Genomic DNA, 17,162 nt, shown 5'->3' on the forward strand with positions numbered 1-17,162 from the left:
CGAGAGTCCACCTTATGAGAAGGATTTAGGAGTCGTAGTGTACAAAAGCTATCGACTTCCCGACAGTGTTGAGAAGCCATTAAGAAGGCAAATAGAATGTCAGGTTATATAGCGCCTTGATGTGTGGAGTACAAGTCACAAGAGGTTCTGCTCAACCTTTATAACACACTGGTGAGGCCTCATCTTGAGTACTGTGTGCAGTTTTGGTCTCCAGACTACAAAAAGGACATAGCAGCTCTAGAAAAGGTCCAGAGAAGAGCGACTAGGCTGATTCCAGGGCTACAGGGGATGAATTATGAGGAAAGATTAAAAGAGCTGAGCCTTTACAGTTTAAGCAAAAGAAGATTAAGAGGTGACATGATTGAAGTGTTTAAAATTATGAAGGGAATTAGTGCAGTGGATCGAGACGGTTATTTTAAAATGAGTTCATCAAGAACACGGGGACACAGTTAGAAACTTGTTAAGGGTAAATTGTTTTTTTTTAATTGTTAAGGGTAAGTTTCACACAAACATTAGGAAGTTTTTCTTTACACAAAGAGCGATAGACACTTGGAATAAGTGACCAAGTAGTGTGGTAGACAGTGAGACGTTAGGGACTTTCAGAACTCGACTTGATGTTTTTTTGGAAGAAATAAATGGATAGGACTGGTGAGCTTTATTGGGCTGAATGGCCTGTTCTCATCTAGAGAGTTCTAATGTGTCGCCTTATTATATTTATTTATATTTCTTAACTGTTTACCCAAGGGGGTTTCCAAATCACAAGTGCATGAGGATGACACCAGTGTAATCCTACAAGTACCATTTCCAAGCTGGGAGTGTAGTGCACATGGCATATTGGTAAGTTAAAACACACATATATAATATGAACTGCTGTCTGGCAGTTCCTAGGGCCTGATTTCAAGTCCCGTCCTGGTGATCCGTACTCTACAAAGTTCACACAATTTCCTTGCGTTTTCAGCGGGTACTCTGGATATCCTCCCATGTCTGCCATCTTAAATAGCTGGCTGTAAATTCTCCTGGGGTGAGCAAGTGTGGATACCCGTGTGAGTGCTGCGGGGATAAATCAGATGGGGCTTCTGTGGAGCAGGCCCTTTACACTAGAAAAACCAGTAGCACAGTTCAAATAAGGGTTAGGAGTGGCATTGCATCAATCCGTATACATGCACAAGGTGAGGAGTACACACTGTGTAAAACCTAAAACAAAGTAAGAAAACCTAAGCCCCCCCCACGCTGTCTATCTGATTATCGATAAGAAATAAGAAAGCTCCTTCCTACCTGCCAGCTTCCTTCGTCCTCTTCTCCCTCTCCAGACAAGCTCATACTTCTGCTTTTCTCCAAATGCCAAGCTCGTCTGACTGACTTTAAACAAGAGTGTCGAGCTGCAGACCTCCACAGTTCTGCTCAACTGATGGCAACTTTTTGCTGCCTTTCTATTACACGTACACGTCAGTCATGTCACGTGGCACGTCCAACTCATTTGCTTCTTTCTCAACATGCCCATACTTTGCACATCATTCTCATAAAACATCTGCACACTATTGTTAAGGTTAGCTTTGTGGAAAGAGCAGGAGTGTCGTGTAGTGCAGTGGGCCACAGCTGGACAATTCTTGGAGTTTTCTGCTGTGTAAATAATGTGGCTGTTCAGCAGAACGTCTGAATTGCGGCGCTTGTGTGGCATTTCCTTAGAGACATCCATGTCAGTTTGATCTGTGATTCTGCATTGGCCCTGTGCAAGTGAACCCTGCACTGGAAGGGCGTATGGTGCTGCCCCATCCCGTGACCCTGATTGTGTGGGTCTTAGAAGTTTTGTTATATAGAAGTGCAAGCTGGTCAAGATTATGGCCATACACATGAAAGCATGGCTACTTTTGCCAGTGGGCACCCTTGCCCTGCCTCAGCACGCCTGTCTGCCTCTCCTCATGCTAATGATGTCAGTAACTGCAAAAAAAAAGGCTTTGGAAGCCCATCAGCATCAAACGTCAACTCAAGAAGCGAGACCTGCCTTATTGAACTCTAGCTGGCAGCAAAGGTCCATGGCTCCTTACTACAGGATGTGCCAGCCTGTCACATGAGTCACGGGCAGTCGGTGGGTGACGTTGTTAACTGACCTGAGAAGACTTATTTGGCGACTTAATATTAGAAAGCCAAATGAGCTGATTTTAGGAGAAGCACTATTTACGTACATGAAACAATCATCAGAGTCTGGGCAGTAGAAGCCGTTTTGGGAGTTAGACATATCTGGGGACTCAAAAGAGACTTTAAATCCAAACATTGAAGAAATTACAAAATAAAAGAATGTTTTTAAATCAGAATTTACATTCTCTTGGTTTGCTTTGGAAATCCTAATGTTAGCGTTAAAAGCAGGAGAAACTGGAGAAGTCAAGGAAGATGGTCCCTTCTAGTGATATGCAAGACAATTTGTGTGAAATCAAATTCACAGTGAAACTAAAATAAAATTGTGTTTTGCTTCCAGTGAAGTTTATACCACTGACACAAGAAGAAAGGGGGTTAGTCCTCTCTGGTGGGCTTTCAAACATTAATGATGCTTGCATCTCCCTGTCATTTAGTCTTCAAATAAAGATCTCTAGTGGAAAACAAAAAGTCCCCACAAGTGTGCATATCCTCAGCTAGCATAAGGCAGTTGCTGGAGTGCAGGGGTTTTGCACGCAGTGAGTTTCACAGTAATGCATGCAATGGGGTGTTTTGGTAGGACTTGGTGTGGAAAATATGCAGTATGTCTCATTTTTAAAATGCACTTCTCTGTGGTGACGGCATAAATAAAATGGATTTGACCAGTGTGGTTCAATTGCAAGCAAACACTGAAGTGTGAACGAGGCTTTAAGAAACCGTATTTCTTCTTTTCCTCTCAAGAAAACCTCAACAAACTCTTTAGTCGGTTTCACATTTCACTGTTGAGAAGCTGCTTGTGAAACAAATTGGAGCGCCTGCCCAGAGCGGAGTGCCTCCCCTCCCACAGAGCTCACCCACTACATTCAGAATTCCAGTTGGTACCGAGGATAAAAAGCCACTGTTATGTCTGCCATCAATTATTTAAATAAGTTTTATTTTAATTAATGGCCCAGTTGTCCTGATTCTCAACAGTCATTGGTTGGGTCTTAATGTTGGTTTAATTTTGCCATTCTCTAAATAGAATCTGATGGTATATAACAGTATATTATGTCAGCTGATTTATTTATTTGTAGAAAGTTATGTTTCGTGATTGAGTGCTAGTCTCTTGTGTTTTAATGTCATGTCTTGTTCTCTCTGAAAAAACCCGGCTGGCAAACTGAACTAAAATAACTCAATTAAATATGAAATTTGTATCCTTTTTAAGTAGTAATAAATTGCTACTTTGAAGTTTATTGTCCTCAGTTTGCATATCACAAATCTGTAGGAGTGGCACAGAGGTTAGCGCTGCTGCTGCCGCCTGTCAGATCCCACATCTCTAGTTCAAGTCCTGTGTCCAGCTGTTATCTGCATGCAGTTGGCTCGCTGTCCCCATTTTTGTGTGGCTACTCCAGTTTTCCTCCCATAATCCTTATGATGTGCATATTAGGTTCACTGGCTGTTCTGTACGGGCCCCTGTGTGGGTGTTTATGGCCTGTCCAGGCCTGGTTCTACCCTTGGCCCTGATGCGTCTGGAATCAGCTCTTGCACCCTATGACCCAGAATTGGACAATGTGGAGTCTGCACTGAGGTGACATAAGGCAGGCAGACAATGGGCCTGTGTGCTGGACATGATGTAACATGGCAGATCTTCTTATGAAGACCAGAAACAGAAGAATGAGAGGAGTGGAGCAGATGCTTGGTCACTCATGCAGTCCATGGTGTCCTTTCCCCCAAGCCTGCCTTCTTCCTGGCCTTTTGATCCCAGCCACACACATTCTTTCAATCACGTATAACTGGCCAAAGAGAAGGCTGTGCTGAGGAGAATGAATGCTTGACACATGCAGTGAATTACATATGTGGAAGAAATTGTTCTTCTTCTTCTTTCGGCTGCTCCCGTTAGGGGTTGCCACAGCAGATCATCTTCTTCTATATCTTTCTGTCCTCTGTATCTTGCACTGTTACGCCCATCACCTGCATGTCCTCTCTCACCACATCCATAAACCTCCTCTTAGGCCTTCCTCTTTTCCTCCTCCCTGGCAGCTCTATCCTTAGCATCCTTCTCCCAATATACTCATCATCTCTCCTCTGCACATGTCCAAACCAACACAATCTCGCCTCTCTGACTTTGTCTCCCAACCGTCCAACCTGAGCTGACCCTCTAATGTACTCATTTCTAATCCTGTCCATGTCGTCCAATGCAAATCTTAGCATCTTTAACTCCGCCACCTCCAGCTCTGTCTCCTGCTTTCTGGTCAGTGCCACCATCTCCAACCCATATAACATAGCCGGTCTCACTACTGTCCTGTAGACCTTCCCTTTCACTCTTGCTGATACCAGTCTCTCACAAATTACTCCCGACACTCTTCTCCACCCATTCCACCCTGCCTGCACTCTCTTTTTCACCTCTCTTCCACAATCTCCGCCACTCTGTACTGTTGATCCCAAGTATTTAAACTCATCCACCTTAACCAACTCTACTCCCTGCATCCTCACCATTCCACTGACCTCCCTCTCATTTACACACATGTATTCTGTCTTGTTCCTACTGACCTTCATTCCTCTCCTCTCTAGAGCATATCTCCACCTCTCCAGGGTCTCCTCAACCTGCTCCCTACTATCGCTACAGATCACAATGTCATCAGCAAACATCATAGTCCACAGGGACTCCTGTCTAATCTCGTCTGTCAACCTGTCCATCACCATTGCAAATAAGAAAGGGCTCAGAGCCGATCCCTGATGTAATCTCACCTCCACATTGAATGCATCCATCACTCCTACCGCAGACCTCACCACTGTCACACTTCCCTCGTACATATCCTGTACAACTCTTATGTACTTCTCTGCCACTCCCGACTTCTTCATACAATACCACAGCTCCTCTCGAAGCACCCTGTCATATGCTTTCTCCAGGTCCACAAAGACGCAATGTAACTCCTTCTGGCCTTCTCTAAACTTCTCCATCAACATCCTCGGAGCAAACATCGCATCTGTGGTGCTCTTTCTTGGCATGAAACCATACTGCTGCTCACTAATCATCACCTCACTTCTTAACATAGCTTCCAATACTCTTTCCCATAACTTCATGCTGTGGCTCATCAATTTTATCCCCCTGTAGTTACTACAGTCCTGCACATCCCCCTTATTCTTAAATATCGGCACCAGGACACTTCTTCTCCACTCCTCAGGCAACCTCTCACTTTCCAAGATTCCATTAAACAATCTGGTTAAAAACTCCACTGCCATCTCTCCTATACACCTCCATGCTTCCACAGGTATGTCATCTGGACCAACGGCCTTTCCATTTTTCATCCTCTCATAGCTGTCCTTACTTCCTCCTTGCTAATCCGTTGCACTTCCTGATTCATTATCTCCACATCATCCAACCTCTTCTCTCTCTCGTTCTCTTCATTCATCAGCCTCTTAAAGTACTTTTTCCATCTGCTCAACACACTCTCCTCGCTTGTGAGTATGTTTCCATCTTTATCCTTTGTCACCCTAACCTGCTGCACATCTTACCCAGCTCTGTCCCTCTGTCTAGCCAATCGGTACAGTTCCTTTTCTCCCTCCTTAGTGTCCAAACTCTCATACAACTCATCATACGCCTTTTCTTTAGACTTCGCCACCTCTCTCTTCACCTTGCGCCTTATCTCCTTGTACTCTTGTCTACTTTCTGCATCTCTCTGACTATCCCACTTCTTCTTTGACATCCTCTTCCTCTCTATTCTCTCCTGTACTTCCCCATTCCACCACCAGGTTTCCTTTTCCTCCTTCCTCTGTAGAGATGTCACGCCAAGCACCCTTCTTGCTGTCACCCTTACTACATCTGCTGTAGTTTACCAACTGTCTGGTAATTCTTCACTGCCACCCAGTGCCTGTCTCACTTCCTCCCTAAACTCAACCTTGCAGTCTTCCTTTTTCAACTTCCACCATTTTATCCTTGGCTCTGCCCTCACTCTCTTCCTCTTCTTGATCTCCAACGTCATCCTACAGACCACCATTCTATGCTGCTTAACTACACTTTCCCCTGCCACCACTTTGCAGTATTCAATCTCCTTCAGATCAACTCTTCTGCATAGGATGCAATCTACCTGCGTACATCTTCCTCCACTCTTGTATATAACCCTATGTTCCTCCCTCTTCTTAAAATACGTATTCACCACAGCCTTGTCCATCCTTTTGGCAAAATCCACTGTGCTCTGACCTTCATTCCTCTCCTTGACACCATACCTACCCATCACCTCCTGGTCTCCTCTGTTTTCTTCACCAAAATGTCCATTAAAATCCGCTCCAATCACCACTTTCTGTCCCTTGGGTACACTGTTCATCACTTTATCCATCTCACTCCAAAAATCTTCTTTCTCCTCCATTGAACACCCAACTTGCAGGGCATATGCACTAACGACATTCATCATCACACCTCCAATTTCCATCTTCATAATCATTACTCTGCCTGACACTCCTTTCACCTCCAAAACACTCTTGACATACTGTTCCTTCAGAATAACTCCTACCCCATTTCTCCTCCCATCCACACCATGATAGAACAATTTGAATCCACCTCTGATCCACCTGGCCTTACTCCCCTTCCATTTAGTCTCTTGCACACACAATATATCAACCTTCCTTCTCTCCATCATACTGTATCTGCTAACTCTCTCCCCTTACCAGTCATACTGCCAACATTCAAAGTTCCTACCCTCAGTCCCACTCTCTTTACCTTCCTCCTGTCCTTCTGCCTCTGGCTAAGTCTCCCCCCTCTTCTTCTTCTTCTTCGGCCAACAGTAGCCCAATTTCACCAGCACCCTGTTGGCTAACAGTACTGGTGGTGGTCGTTGTTAACCCGGGGCTCGACCGATCCGGTATGGAAATTTGTATTGTTGTCCGCATATTGATTTGGAAAAATTTTACACCGGATGCCCTTCCTGACGTAACCCTCCCCATTTATCCAGGCTTGGGACCGGCGTGAAGAAACACACTGGTTTGTGCATCCCCTGTGGCACATTAAATTGTAAATATATTAAAGAAAGAACATTGTTCCCCTATAACCTCTTAGAGTCGAAAACCAGGCAGGAGGAAGCTTGTTCTTGCATCTTTAACTGTTCGTCACGGAGAGGGACACTCCATTACAACAGTCTACCAAGCAGAGGTGCCACTGAATGGTCACAGCGCAAAGCTACAGTCCCATATTTATAAGCAATTGAATTTACATAACAGTGCTGAATTAATGCTTACATATTACCTAACATTTACTCTGATTGGTTGATTAGCTTGTGCACCCATCTGACATTTATTCTGATTGGTTAAAAGACATAAGATGTTTTCAGCAGAGAGCATAGCCATCTTATATATCCAAACTAAAAGTGTCCTTACACTGCATTCTTGTCCACCTTCTCAAACATTTGTTAAATTGAGCTCTTACCCTTCTGTTATTAAATTTTCTGTATACATGACAACTGTCAAGTCTTACTGTGTACATGACATTCATCCACTATTTAAACCACCTAGGGCATTTTATCTGTTTACATTACCCGACCACACCATCAGTCTCTTCATGCTATTTCAAAGACAAATGCTATATATTTCTTTTTAATGCACACTGTACACCATAACACTTCACACACTCAAACTATGTTACCCTTAGATAACTACATTATTCTGTCGCACGTAAAGACCAGTAAAAGGCCTGTCTTTGACAGGCACAGTCTGCCCTTCATTTTGTTTTCTCCATTTATTTAAAAAGGGCTGAGTGAAAGATTTTAAATGTCTTTTTTTCACCCTACATCTATCAATTAATTGAACCCACTAGATCACTGGAAGGGTCCATAGGGGGCTAGAATGGTTCCAGGATGGTGGGGCGGTCTATCGCTGGGCACACTCATTCACCTACACCCAGTCCTAGTGGGCCAGCTTGGTGTCGTATCTGGCAAAACTGTCAATTTTAGTTAATACCATGATCTGGATTTTAGGACATACCATTCGCTCTTAGATGAATCAGCAGTAGGGAGCTCTCATGGAGGAAGGAAGTTGACCAGGAGCAGAAACTTAACTTCTGTGCCACCATCTTGCCTTAATTACGTTGTGTTAGAGTGGACAGATTTGCACTAAGTGTCCTTGGCCATATCAAAAACAGGCCACTGTTGGCAGCAGTCCCGACCCATCACAGAGTGAATTCAGCCATGATGAGAGGAGACTGCTTGGACTCTTGTCCAGTCCTTTCTGTTGTATGCTGGAAAAAGCGTAGCAGCCAAGAGACCCAACCTCAGTGCACATGGAGGGTTAGCTCGCTACTGCAGGACTCTTGTATACTGTGGTTTGAAACTGGGAGTGAAGGGACTAGAAGTTTGAACATGTGACTGGTCCTTACTGCCCATCTTGTAATTTCCCAGGGTGCCTCTGTCAATTTAAACCTCGCCATGTAACTCTTCTTTAATGTAGAAAAGTGCTACACATGGGCATCAGGAACATTAGCTATAAATACAAGATGGGAGACACTATCCTACAGGAAGCAACAGCTACAAAGGATTTAGGGGTTTGTATCGATGTAACATTTTTATCATCTAAACTGTGAAAAAGTGATTTAAAAAACAAATAAAATGTGAAGTTATATCATAAAAACTGCTGAATATAAATCAAGAGATGTTATGCTCAGACTGTATAACGCACTAGTAAGACCACCTCTGCAGTAGTTTGTGCAGTTCTGGTGACCACGCTACATGACAGTCATAGCAGCACATAAAGCTGTGCAGAGGAGAGCAACCAAGTGCACCCCCAGGACCTGAGCACAGACTCAAGAGAATTAAATCTGTTTAGTCTGAAGCACTATGTGGGGACCTCATCCAGATCTTCAAAATCCTCAAAGGCACTGATAAAGTAGATCCAGCAGAATTCTTTCAGCCTAACAGTGAATCACATACTTACTTGAGGACATCAGTGGAAGTTAAGGGAAAGTGCATTTAGGACTGAAGACAGAAGGTTGTGGGACTCTGGAACAAACTACCAGAACATGAAGTTGAAGCAGAAACCTTGACCACCTTTAAGAAGAATCTGGATGAGATATTGGGACAGCTAAACAAATGAGCTTGATAGACTGAATGGCCTCTTCTTGTTTGCTAAATTTCTAATGTTCTCTTATGTTCATGTAATCTGACGTCCCCACCACTCAAAGTCAGCACTCCACCCTTTCACTGCCAGTCCTGCATTCCAGTAGCATAGTCACTTCTGCTCCCTCCTTGTACCCAGGCTGGCTGAGTGTGGAGGCTGATGCTGAAGACCACCTACAGCTGTAGCCATGCCCGCTGCAGAAGAACACAAAACAGCAAAGTCAGTGTATTCAGCCCAAGGAGGCCATCTGGAAATCTTATCAAGAGGCCTAAAGTGGACTGTACCTAACCTGCCTATCTCGAGCTGTTTTGCACTGACCTGATTATTTATTTCATTCATTTTTTTTTTCTTTATAGACAATGATGCAAATGATGAATCAGGAAAAGAAGCAGCAGAAGAAAAAAAGGAAGAAGAAGGTCAGTGGTATTTCAGGTTCCACCATGATATCAGAGGGGCACTAATACCAGTCACTGCCCTAGGGGTCCCATGGGTCACACCTCACTGTAAAGATCAGTAAAGTCAGCAGCAGATGGGGTCACCCACTTACTCTGTGCGTCTCAACTTCAGTGGCTGCAGGTTTTCATCCAAACCAATTTCTTGTTTCTTTGGACTCCCAGAATAATTAATTAGCAAGCCGTTTCTTCCTAGTTGGCGTGACCTCTGCAGCAGTGAGTGCCATGTCCAACCCTAAATCCCAATCAAATCTTAAGTCCCAACATAAGAACAGCCCAGTGATTTCTTAACCAAGGTTTGGGGTCCTACTGAGGTGACAATGCAGACCCACCAATTTGGTGCATTCCTGCTTGATCACTAGACCACCATGTGGCCTCCACAACAGAATCAGTGCCCCCCAAACTGCTATGAAGCACCCAACAATCTTTCCTGCAGGAATTGGGGTCCCACTGGTGAGATATTGTGAGCACATGTTGATATGTGCTACGAGACTAGGACAACCTGTGGCCTCCAGAACAGCACAGTGTCCACCCAGGCCAGGGCCATGCACAGTCCGCCTCTCTAAGAGCAGCCGAGTGAGTGGCTCTGACGTGGCGTCTTAAGGTGTGGGCACTGTTTCTGTTTTGCTATCAGATCATTGACCCCTGCGTACTACTTACCTGGGGGCTTATGTTAATGTTGTTAAGACGGTCCTGAGCAGACAAGTCCCCTGCATCTCATGCCACAGTTCAGGAAGCATCACGATTAAGACCACTTGTGTTTTTCCATTTCCATTTACTTATATAGCCAATGCCTTCATCCAAGACGACCTGTAACATTTATGATACAATTGGTTACATTTTTGTTTCTTTTCCCAATTGGAGCACAGCACAGACATGCGTATAGTCACATAGTGGTGTCAAGTAGCGAGATTTGAACCCACAGCCTCAGGGGTTGAAGTCCAAAGCTTTAACCACTCCACTCCACACTGCCTGCCCTGCACGTCTTGCTTGGTTTGCACCTCATTTGTGAAGTGGCAGACTTTAGGTAATCAATATTCCTCATTTCACATAGCCAGAGGCCTGCTGGCCAGCACTTGTGCCTGCATTCAACTCTTTTGTGAAATGTTCATAGATCTGGGGTGGTGGGTGACAGTCACCCACAGAGGCACACATTTATTGTTCTTGTTGATTTTTTTTTTATGCACAACAGAACCAAAGAGCCCCAAAAAGGAGAAACTCAACAACGGTGAAGACAGCGGTGGAGGTAAGTGCACCGGACAGGTCTCTGTGGACCCCACTTACTGTTAGACCAATGGCAGCAGCTGTCACAATCTGACCCCCTGCTGGTGTTTTACCAAGGCCAGGTTAGGACCCCCAGGGTGTCAAAACTCAAAAGGCCAAATCCTCCCCTCACTACTTCAGCCAAGCATACACATACAACTACACATCATGAACGTCACAGTTGTCAGTAATAAATGAGGTACAAGCACTGACAAAAATCTCCAAAGTGTTATTCCCTTTTTCTTTATTAATGTATGAACTGCACTGGCAGTAAAAAAAACGAACGGAGGAGGAGGAGGAGTGCAGCCATGAGACAGGTGAGACCTCAGCAGCGCCCTGCAGCAGGGTGACGTTTTTAACTGTGATGATGAGTGCAGTTTCACATTTATGCGAACTTCTTCAGACAGCAGCAGCACAGCTACCGAAGGCTTATAACCCTACGGGCCAACACGAGTAATTGTACATTTTGGGTTTGCATATTTGCATCAAAATAAACTGAGACCCCGTATAGTGGGGTCTCATCGTTTGAGTTTAGCTCGCTTCACCTACCGTAGTGGTCTCGTTGTCTTCCACCTCGTCGTCGGTGCGGCGAGAAATTGCAAAGTGGGTGGGCCAGGAAACGGCTCGGTGCATGGCGGTCAGAGTGAGGGAGGGCTTGGTGTGTTCTGACGATTGAAATAAGATCGGGGGGAGAAGCCCCCCTGTACGATTATGCGGGTGAAGGGCTTTGCTTCACCGGGGGGGGGGGGCTGCTCTCGCCCCCCATCAGTAATCAATAACTTCGCCCCTGATTTTAAACCTACTACAAGCAGCGATACCAGTTGTTCCCTTTAACTATCTGTAAGGTCCGGCTCATTAGTCTCAAATGAGGTAGTACGTCTTGTTCAAATCATCATTATGGTTGTCCTATTTTCATCTTCAACTGCCAGGTTATAGAAGGCGTCTTTTGCTTGTCTTTCTTTAATTTTGCCATTCGCCGGGCTAATGGGCCGTCGCTTTGAATATCCGTCCCTTTTTGTAATACAACAACTGTCTTATGGGACACCTCTGCCTTACACACCCATGTTGTTTTTAATGCTTTTTATTTTAGATTTGACTTGACAGGTTTATAATCGTGATCATTTAAGTGTGGGGTAGGGGTGGCTGTGAGTGCCTGTCGGTAAAAACGAGGAGTGTTCCTGTATGTGTACCTCTGCCAAATACTGTAATACAAAGAGTACACGACACGTCTTTCACCCAAATTGGGCCTCATCAGGTTTACCCACTTGACCGTGAGGATCGAACTTCGGACCTTGTCTTTTTTTCATTTTCTGTCATATGCTAGGGCGCCAGGGCATCCGAGTCACTCTGGTGGCAGATCCAGACATTCGTCACACACTGCAGTAAAGTCGCAGGGTCTCGGGGTAACCCGTGCGACTCGAACGGCACACGGCGACTCCTCGCGTAGCCGAGATCGAGCGGGGCTGCACTGCGCAGGCGCCTCCTGGGATTGTGAAAGCGCAGTAGAAGAGAACTGATGTGGTGCTTTCATATCTGGAGTTTTCTTCACCTCGTTGACATCTTTTAATATTATCGAGTGGGAAGTGTATTAAATAAACACGGAGCAAGTGCTACCATAAAGCAGGGAGCCACGATCGTTTTCTGCAGGAAAGGTTGCCACGAAAGTGAAATGGCAGCACTGTGTTTGTCTGCGGCGTCTTTACAAGCTGCGATTCTCTCATAAAATTATAAAACCAATATAAACTGCCACATGCCTTCTCTGCTGGCACGAATCTGCAAATGTGCGCACGCTTGGCGAGATGTGCGGGGCCGTCCGTCAGTCCGACATAACGCCTGCAGCAACGAGCGCCGCTCAGAAATAATTCAGAGAAAGAGAAGAGCAAGCAAGAAAGACGAGAAGGAGCGCGTGTGAAATAACAAGAGGCGTAAAGGGGGAAAACATGAAAAATACGAAAAAAGAACAGGGTACAGTATGTGAAAAAAGAAAATGAATGTGCCCAAAAGATGAACACGAGTGAATGTGCAGTAATACAAAGTGTTTTCATTTTCGGATTCCATTCTCAGCTTTGATTAACCCAATTCAGCATCAGTGGGGCCCAAGCAAGAAACAACCATAGGCAGGAGCAGCCCCTCAGAGGACACACACACACACACACAGAGCGAGTGTAGCGCTTCTTCGTGTGTGTAAACGGCGAGAGATTATGAGTGGAGTGTGCAGAAACCGAGCAGACGTGTGTGTGAGAGAGAGAGAGAGAAAAAATGAGCTTAGTACAAAAATAAAATCATGGAGGGCATGAGTGCTCAATAAACAAGATGTGCGTGCAAAAACGAGGCGTTCAGTGTACAAATAACAGGAAACAATGCAAGTATACAAAAAACAAGAAGTGTGGGTTCAAACAATTAGTGTAAAAAACTCATGGGGGCATTAGTGTGCAAAAAATGAGGTGCTCAGTGTACAAAAACAAGAACACGAGTGCAAATAATGAGAAACTGTGAGTAAACGAAAAACAAGAAAAGGTATGGGTGTAAATAAAAAAATGAAACTACTCCTTTGCAAAAACTGTGAATATTAAATACAATTGTAAAAGTGAGGAGTTTAGTGACCTTAAAACAAGAAAATACTTGAGTGCATAAAATTAGAAAGGGTTTGAGTGTGCAGCAAATAAGTGTGTGATGAATCTAAAAATGTAGAGGAGTGTGACGGTGCAAAAGCAACAGGTCAGTGTACAAATCTAAAAAAAAACTGTGTGTGATAAACATGGAAGAGCACGAGTGTGCAACACAAACAAATGAGTGTATCCATGTGAAATTAGTTTAGTGGGGGGGGTGGCAGGGCCGGATTTTCCTATAGGCTAACTAGGCTTCAGCCTAGGGCCTCAAGATCAAGAGGGGCCTACATTCAAATTGTTAGCAAAATTTTATTATCTCTCATGTAATTTACAAACTTAAAAATGGAAGGTGAAGGTGAAGGTGAAGGTGAAAGGGCCTCATAAGTGGAATAGCCTAGGACCTCTTTTCATATAAATCCGGCCCTGGGGGGTGGGGAATAAGAAAATGTATTTTCACCAAAAATGAAGTAGAGAGTGCAAACAACAAGAAAATGTTTGCACAAAAATAAGAAAGGCTGTAAGTCAGAAGCAGTGTGTGCGCAAAAAGAAAGGTGAGAGTGCAAAACTGTCAAACAAGGACTTGTGCAAAGTGCATGAGTAGAAGGTGAGTGTGACGGTGGGCACATTGGCCCGGCGGGCACCCTAGACCTGTGCCTCAGCCAGGTTGGTACCGACCCGTGTGAAGCCCACACATTCTCAACATTTCTGTGTGAATTTGTCTCTCACCTCCCGGGTTGTCTTCAAACAGGCCCCGTATGAGTAGATGTGGGTGTGTGAAGGACTGGTGCCCATCCGCTGTTGGCTTCTGCTCTGTGCCCAGTATTGCTAGCATAGGCTCTGGTTTATGGCCAGCAGATTTAAAAAAAAAAAAAGAACGGAGACAACGTGAAGTCATGAACTGCGTGAGGTAAATGAAGCTGGAGTGTAAGAAGAAATGTGTGCAGGAATGGCGAAGGTCAGGAGTGTGTACAAAAAACAAGAAAGAAGGAGTGAGTGTTAAAAGACGTGAAAACTCAGTTGTGCGCAAAGATGAAATGAAAAGTGCAGAATTCAAGACAAGGAAGGGTTTGTACACAAAAGGTGACTGAGGACTGTTACATGAGTAGGTTAGAATAACAACTTTGACATATTTAGAATAATTCTGTAAATGTAGTTAAAGCTTTTTGGAATGACTTGCTGTGTGCAAACAGTAAGGAAGAGCAGGACTGTGTTAAAAATGAGGACGAAAGGAGCCATAATATGTGATATGTGAAAGCAAAAACTAAAAGAAGAAAAAGCGTCTAAAACAGGACATGGAAAGAAGGGTGTGTTACACTGGCGCCACCTGCTGCTCCAGTCTGAAATTGAACTCAGAGCTGAAGGGTCCTGTTAGTGCAACAAGCCTCCTCAACCAAAAGATGCACAATGCCGGTGGTCAGTTGACCCCTCGGGCTCCTGAAAGCCTCAAAATCAAAACTGTGCTGGGTCACTGAAGGTGAATTTTAAAAACACGTTATAATGTTACAAGCCAGGATTCAGTGCCATTACATGACAACGACCTCATACCCTGAGTGAATTCAGAAGAATTCCCATCAGTTAATGTTTGTCTAGTTCACTTCACTGAATGTGGACTTGGAGCACGGAGACAAGTTCACATGTGAAATGCAGTTACAGACTTCATAAATGACGTAATGCGTACTGCTAATGACATAAGAGATTAGTTTAAACACAATAAAAACAACGCCGCTTCACAAATGGAACTGCACAATGTCTGCCCCGTACCATTAAGAAGGCAGGCGTTTGGGGGATTCATTGGGTTTTAGCCTGCTGTCCCCTCAATGTGCTTTTACCTGTCCGCTCCTGCTCACTAGAGCTTCACCAGGGGGGCGCCATAGCAAGTGGGTTCACGGCTCACAATTGCTTTAATCTGCATGATGAAGCAGCCATTTAATTATTATTTAGTTATTTGGCTGACGCCTTTACCAAAGTCGACTTAGAACATTGGAGATACAACTGCTTCCATTTTATTTGTTTGTTTCCAGTTGGCGCACAGGCAGGTGGAGTGAATTGCTTGAGCAGAAGGTCAGGGTGAAGGAGGGCACAGTGGCCTGGTGGGCTTCCTAGACCTGCCTGCCTGTGTGAGTTTTTCTCTCGTATCCCAGAGTGTTCGTTGTGTGAGGCTCCAAACTGGCGCTGTATGAGTGACTGTGTGAAGGACTGGTTGGCTCCTGCTCTACGACATTGGAGGTACGACTGGTTCCATTTCATTTGGTTTTTTTTCCAGTTGGAGCCCAGGCAGGTGAAACGACATGCTCAGGGTTACACAGGAAAGGCGCTATATAGATAATAAAATTATTATTACACACTGTCACTTGGGGGATTTGAACCTGCAACCTCAGGGTTTGCAGTCCAAAGCTACACCAACCTGTAGTGATTCAGGTTGTCAAAAAACAAAAACTACTTGACCCAGAAATTTGGGATTTACTTAAGAAAAGAGAAAGAAAAATAAAAATCTCCAGTAACAATGAGAAAGTTCTCCACAAAGAAATTTCAAGTGACCGCTAGAGACTTGGTGGCTTCTGCTGTCCCACAGAGAAGTGCATTTGTGTGTCGTGAGGAGTGGCTGCTCCGTGTAATGCTGGTCAGAAGTACAACCTGGCGTGGCTTTCATTTGTGATGCCACCTGTTGTTTATGATGTGTATAACTTAATTGTCGGCGTCCTCCATAGCTGACTGCGTACTCCATAGTATCAAAATAAGATGCAAAGCTGGAGCTCCAACAGCACCCCCTACATCCCCCCCTTCGCCACACTGTCTGTCACCATTCACTTCCTGCACCCTATTTTTCCTACTAGAGGGTTGCGTGGAGTCAACACCTTCCCATCAGGCATATCCAAATAGCTTTAAGAGCCCCCGAGTTGTGTAACAACTGTACTTAGCGGTGACAGAGCTTGGAATATTCTGTGAATGCAAGCCCGGTTATTTACCATCATTACATTCCCCCTATTAAGTACGGCAATTTGGTAAAAGTCTTTAGGGAAAACATTGCACTGCAGTACGAGGTGGAAAAATGCGAAAATTGCAGCCGGCCGCTCAGAGCTGTGCTGATGTGAATGAATGGCGTGTGCTCTCTCACGGCCAAGCTGCGAGCTCTCGCTTACTTCCAAGTGAACGCTCCCATGCAGTGTGCTCGTGATTTGTATCGCTGCTTTTTTTTTTTCTGTTTTCTTATTTCACACTTCACTTGTACCAAATGTAACTTAAGATGTCCGTTTATTCAGTCTGAGCAACGGGAAAGCCTTTCCTTAACACTGCAGCCTCCTGCCGTCTCGTTGTTACTCAAAGGCCCATCAGAGGTCGGGGAGGTGGATATTCAGCCAGTGCTGTTCAGGATGAGCGCCACCTAGTGTGCATGTGTTGACTGACAATCTTAAATGACAGCAGCACTGTACACAAAAGCATTTACTACAGTCCTGCTGAAGTTGTACATTCCGCTGAAATACAAGAAAGTCGAATTAAGTTGACATCAGATTTGGCAGCAGGGAAGAGGAAAACCAACACAGCAGCTGACTGAATTCCAGGAGGCAGTTAAACTCTGGACACCATTAGTACTTTGGAATAACTTCAACACGTGACATTCTTGAGTGTA

General features: G+C 44.6%; 1 protein-coding gene across 4 annotated transcripts in view; it reads left to right on the forward strand.

Annotated features, from left to right (window-relative positions):
* macrod2 (mono-ADP ribosylhydrolase 2) overlaps positions 1-17,162 on the forward strand; it is a 1,343,630-nt gene that overhangs the window by 1,276,269 nt on the left and 50,199 nt on the right. For 3 of the 4 annotated variants that reach the window (XM_028820323.2, XM_028820324.2, XM_028820325.2), the window contains 2 exons: positions 9,567-9,626; positions 10,855-10,908. In XM_028820323.2, the coding sequence (XP_028676156.1) occupies positions 9,567-9,626; positions 10,855-10,908 (114 nt within the window). The remainder of the gene's footprint in view (positions 1-9,566; positions 9,627-10,854; positions 10,909-17,162) is intronic. The other variant, XM_051919692.1, reaches the window with a different exon arrangement.

The sequence above is a fragment of the Erpetoichthys calabaricus genome, chromosome 15 (genome assembly GCF_900747795.2).
Source record: "Erpetoichthys calabaricus chromosome 15, fErpCal1.3, whole genome shotgun sequence".
NCBI classification, from domain to species: domain Eukaryota; kingdom Metazoa; phylum Chordata; class Cladistia; order Polypteriformes; family Polypteridae; genus Erpetoichthys; species Erpetoichthys calabaricus.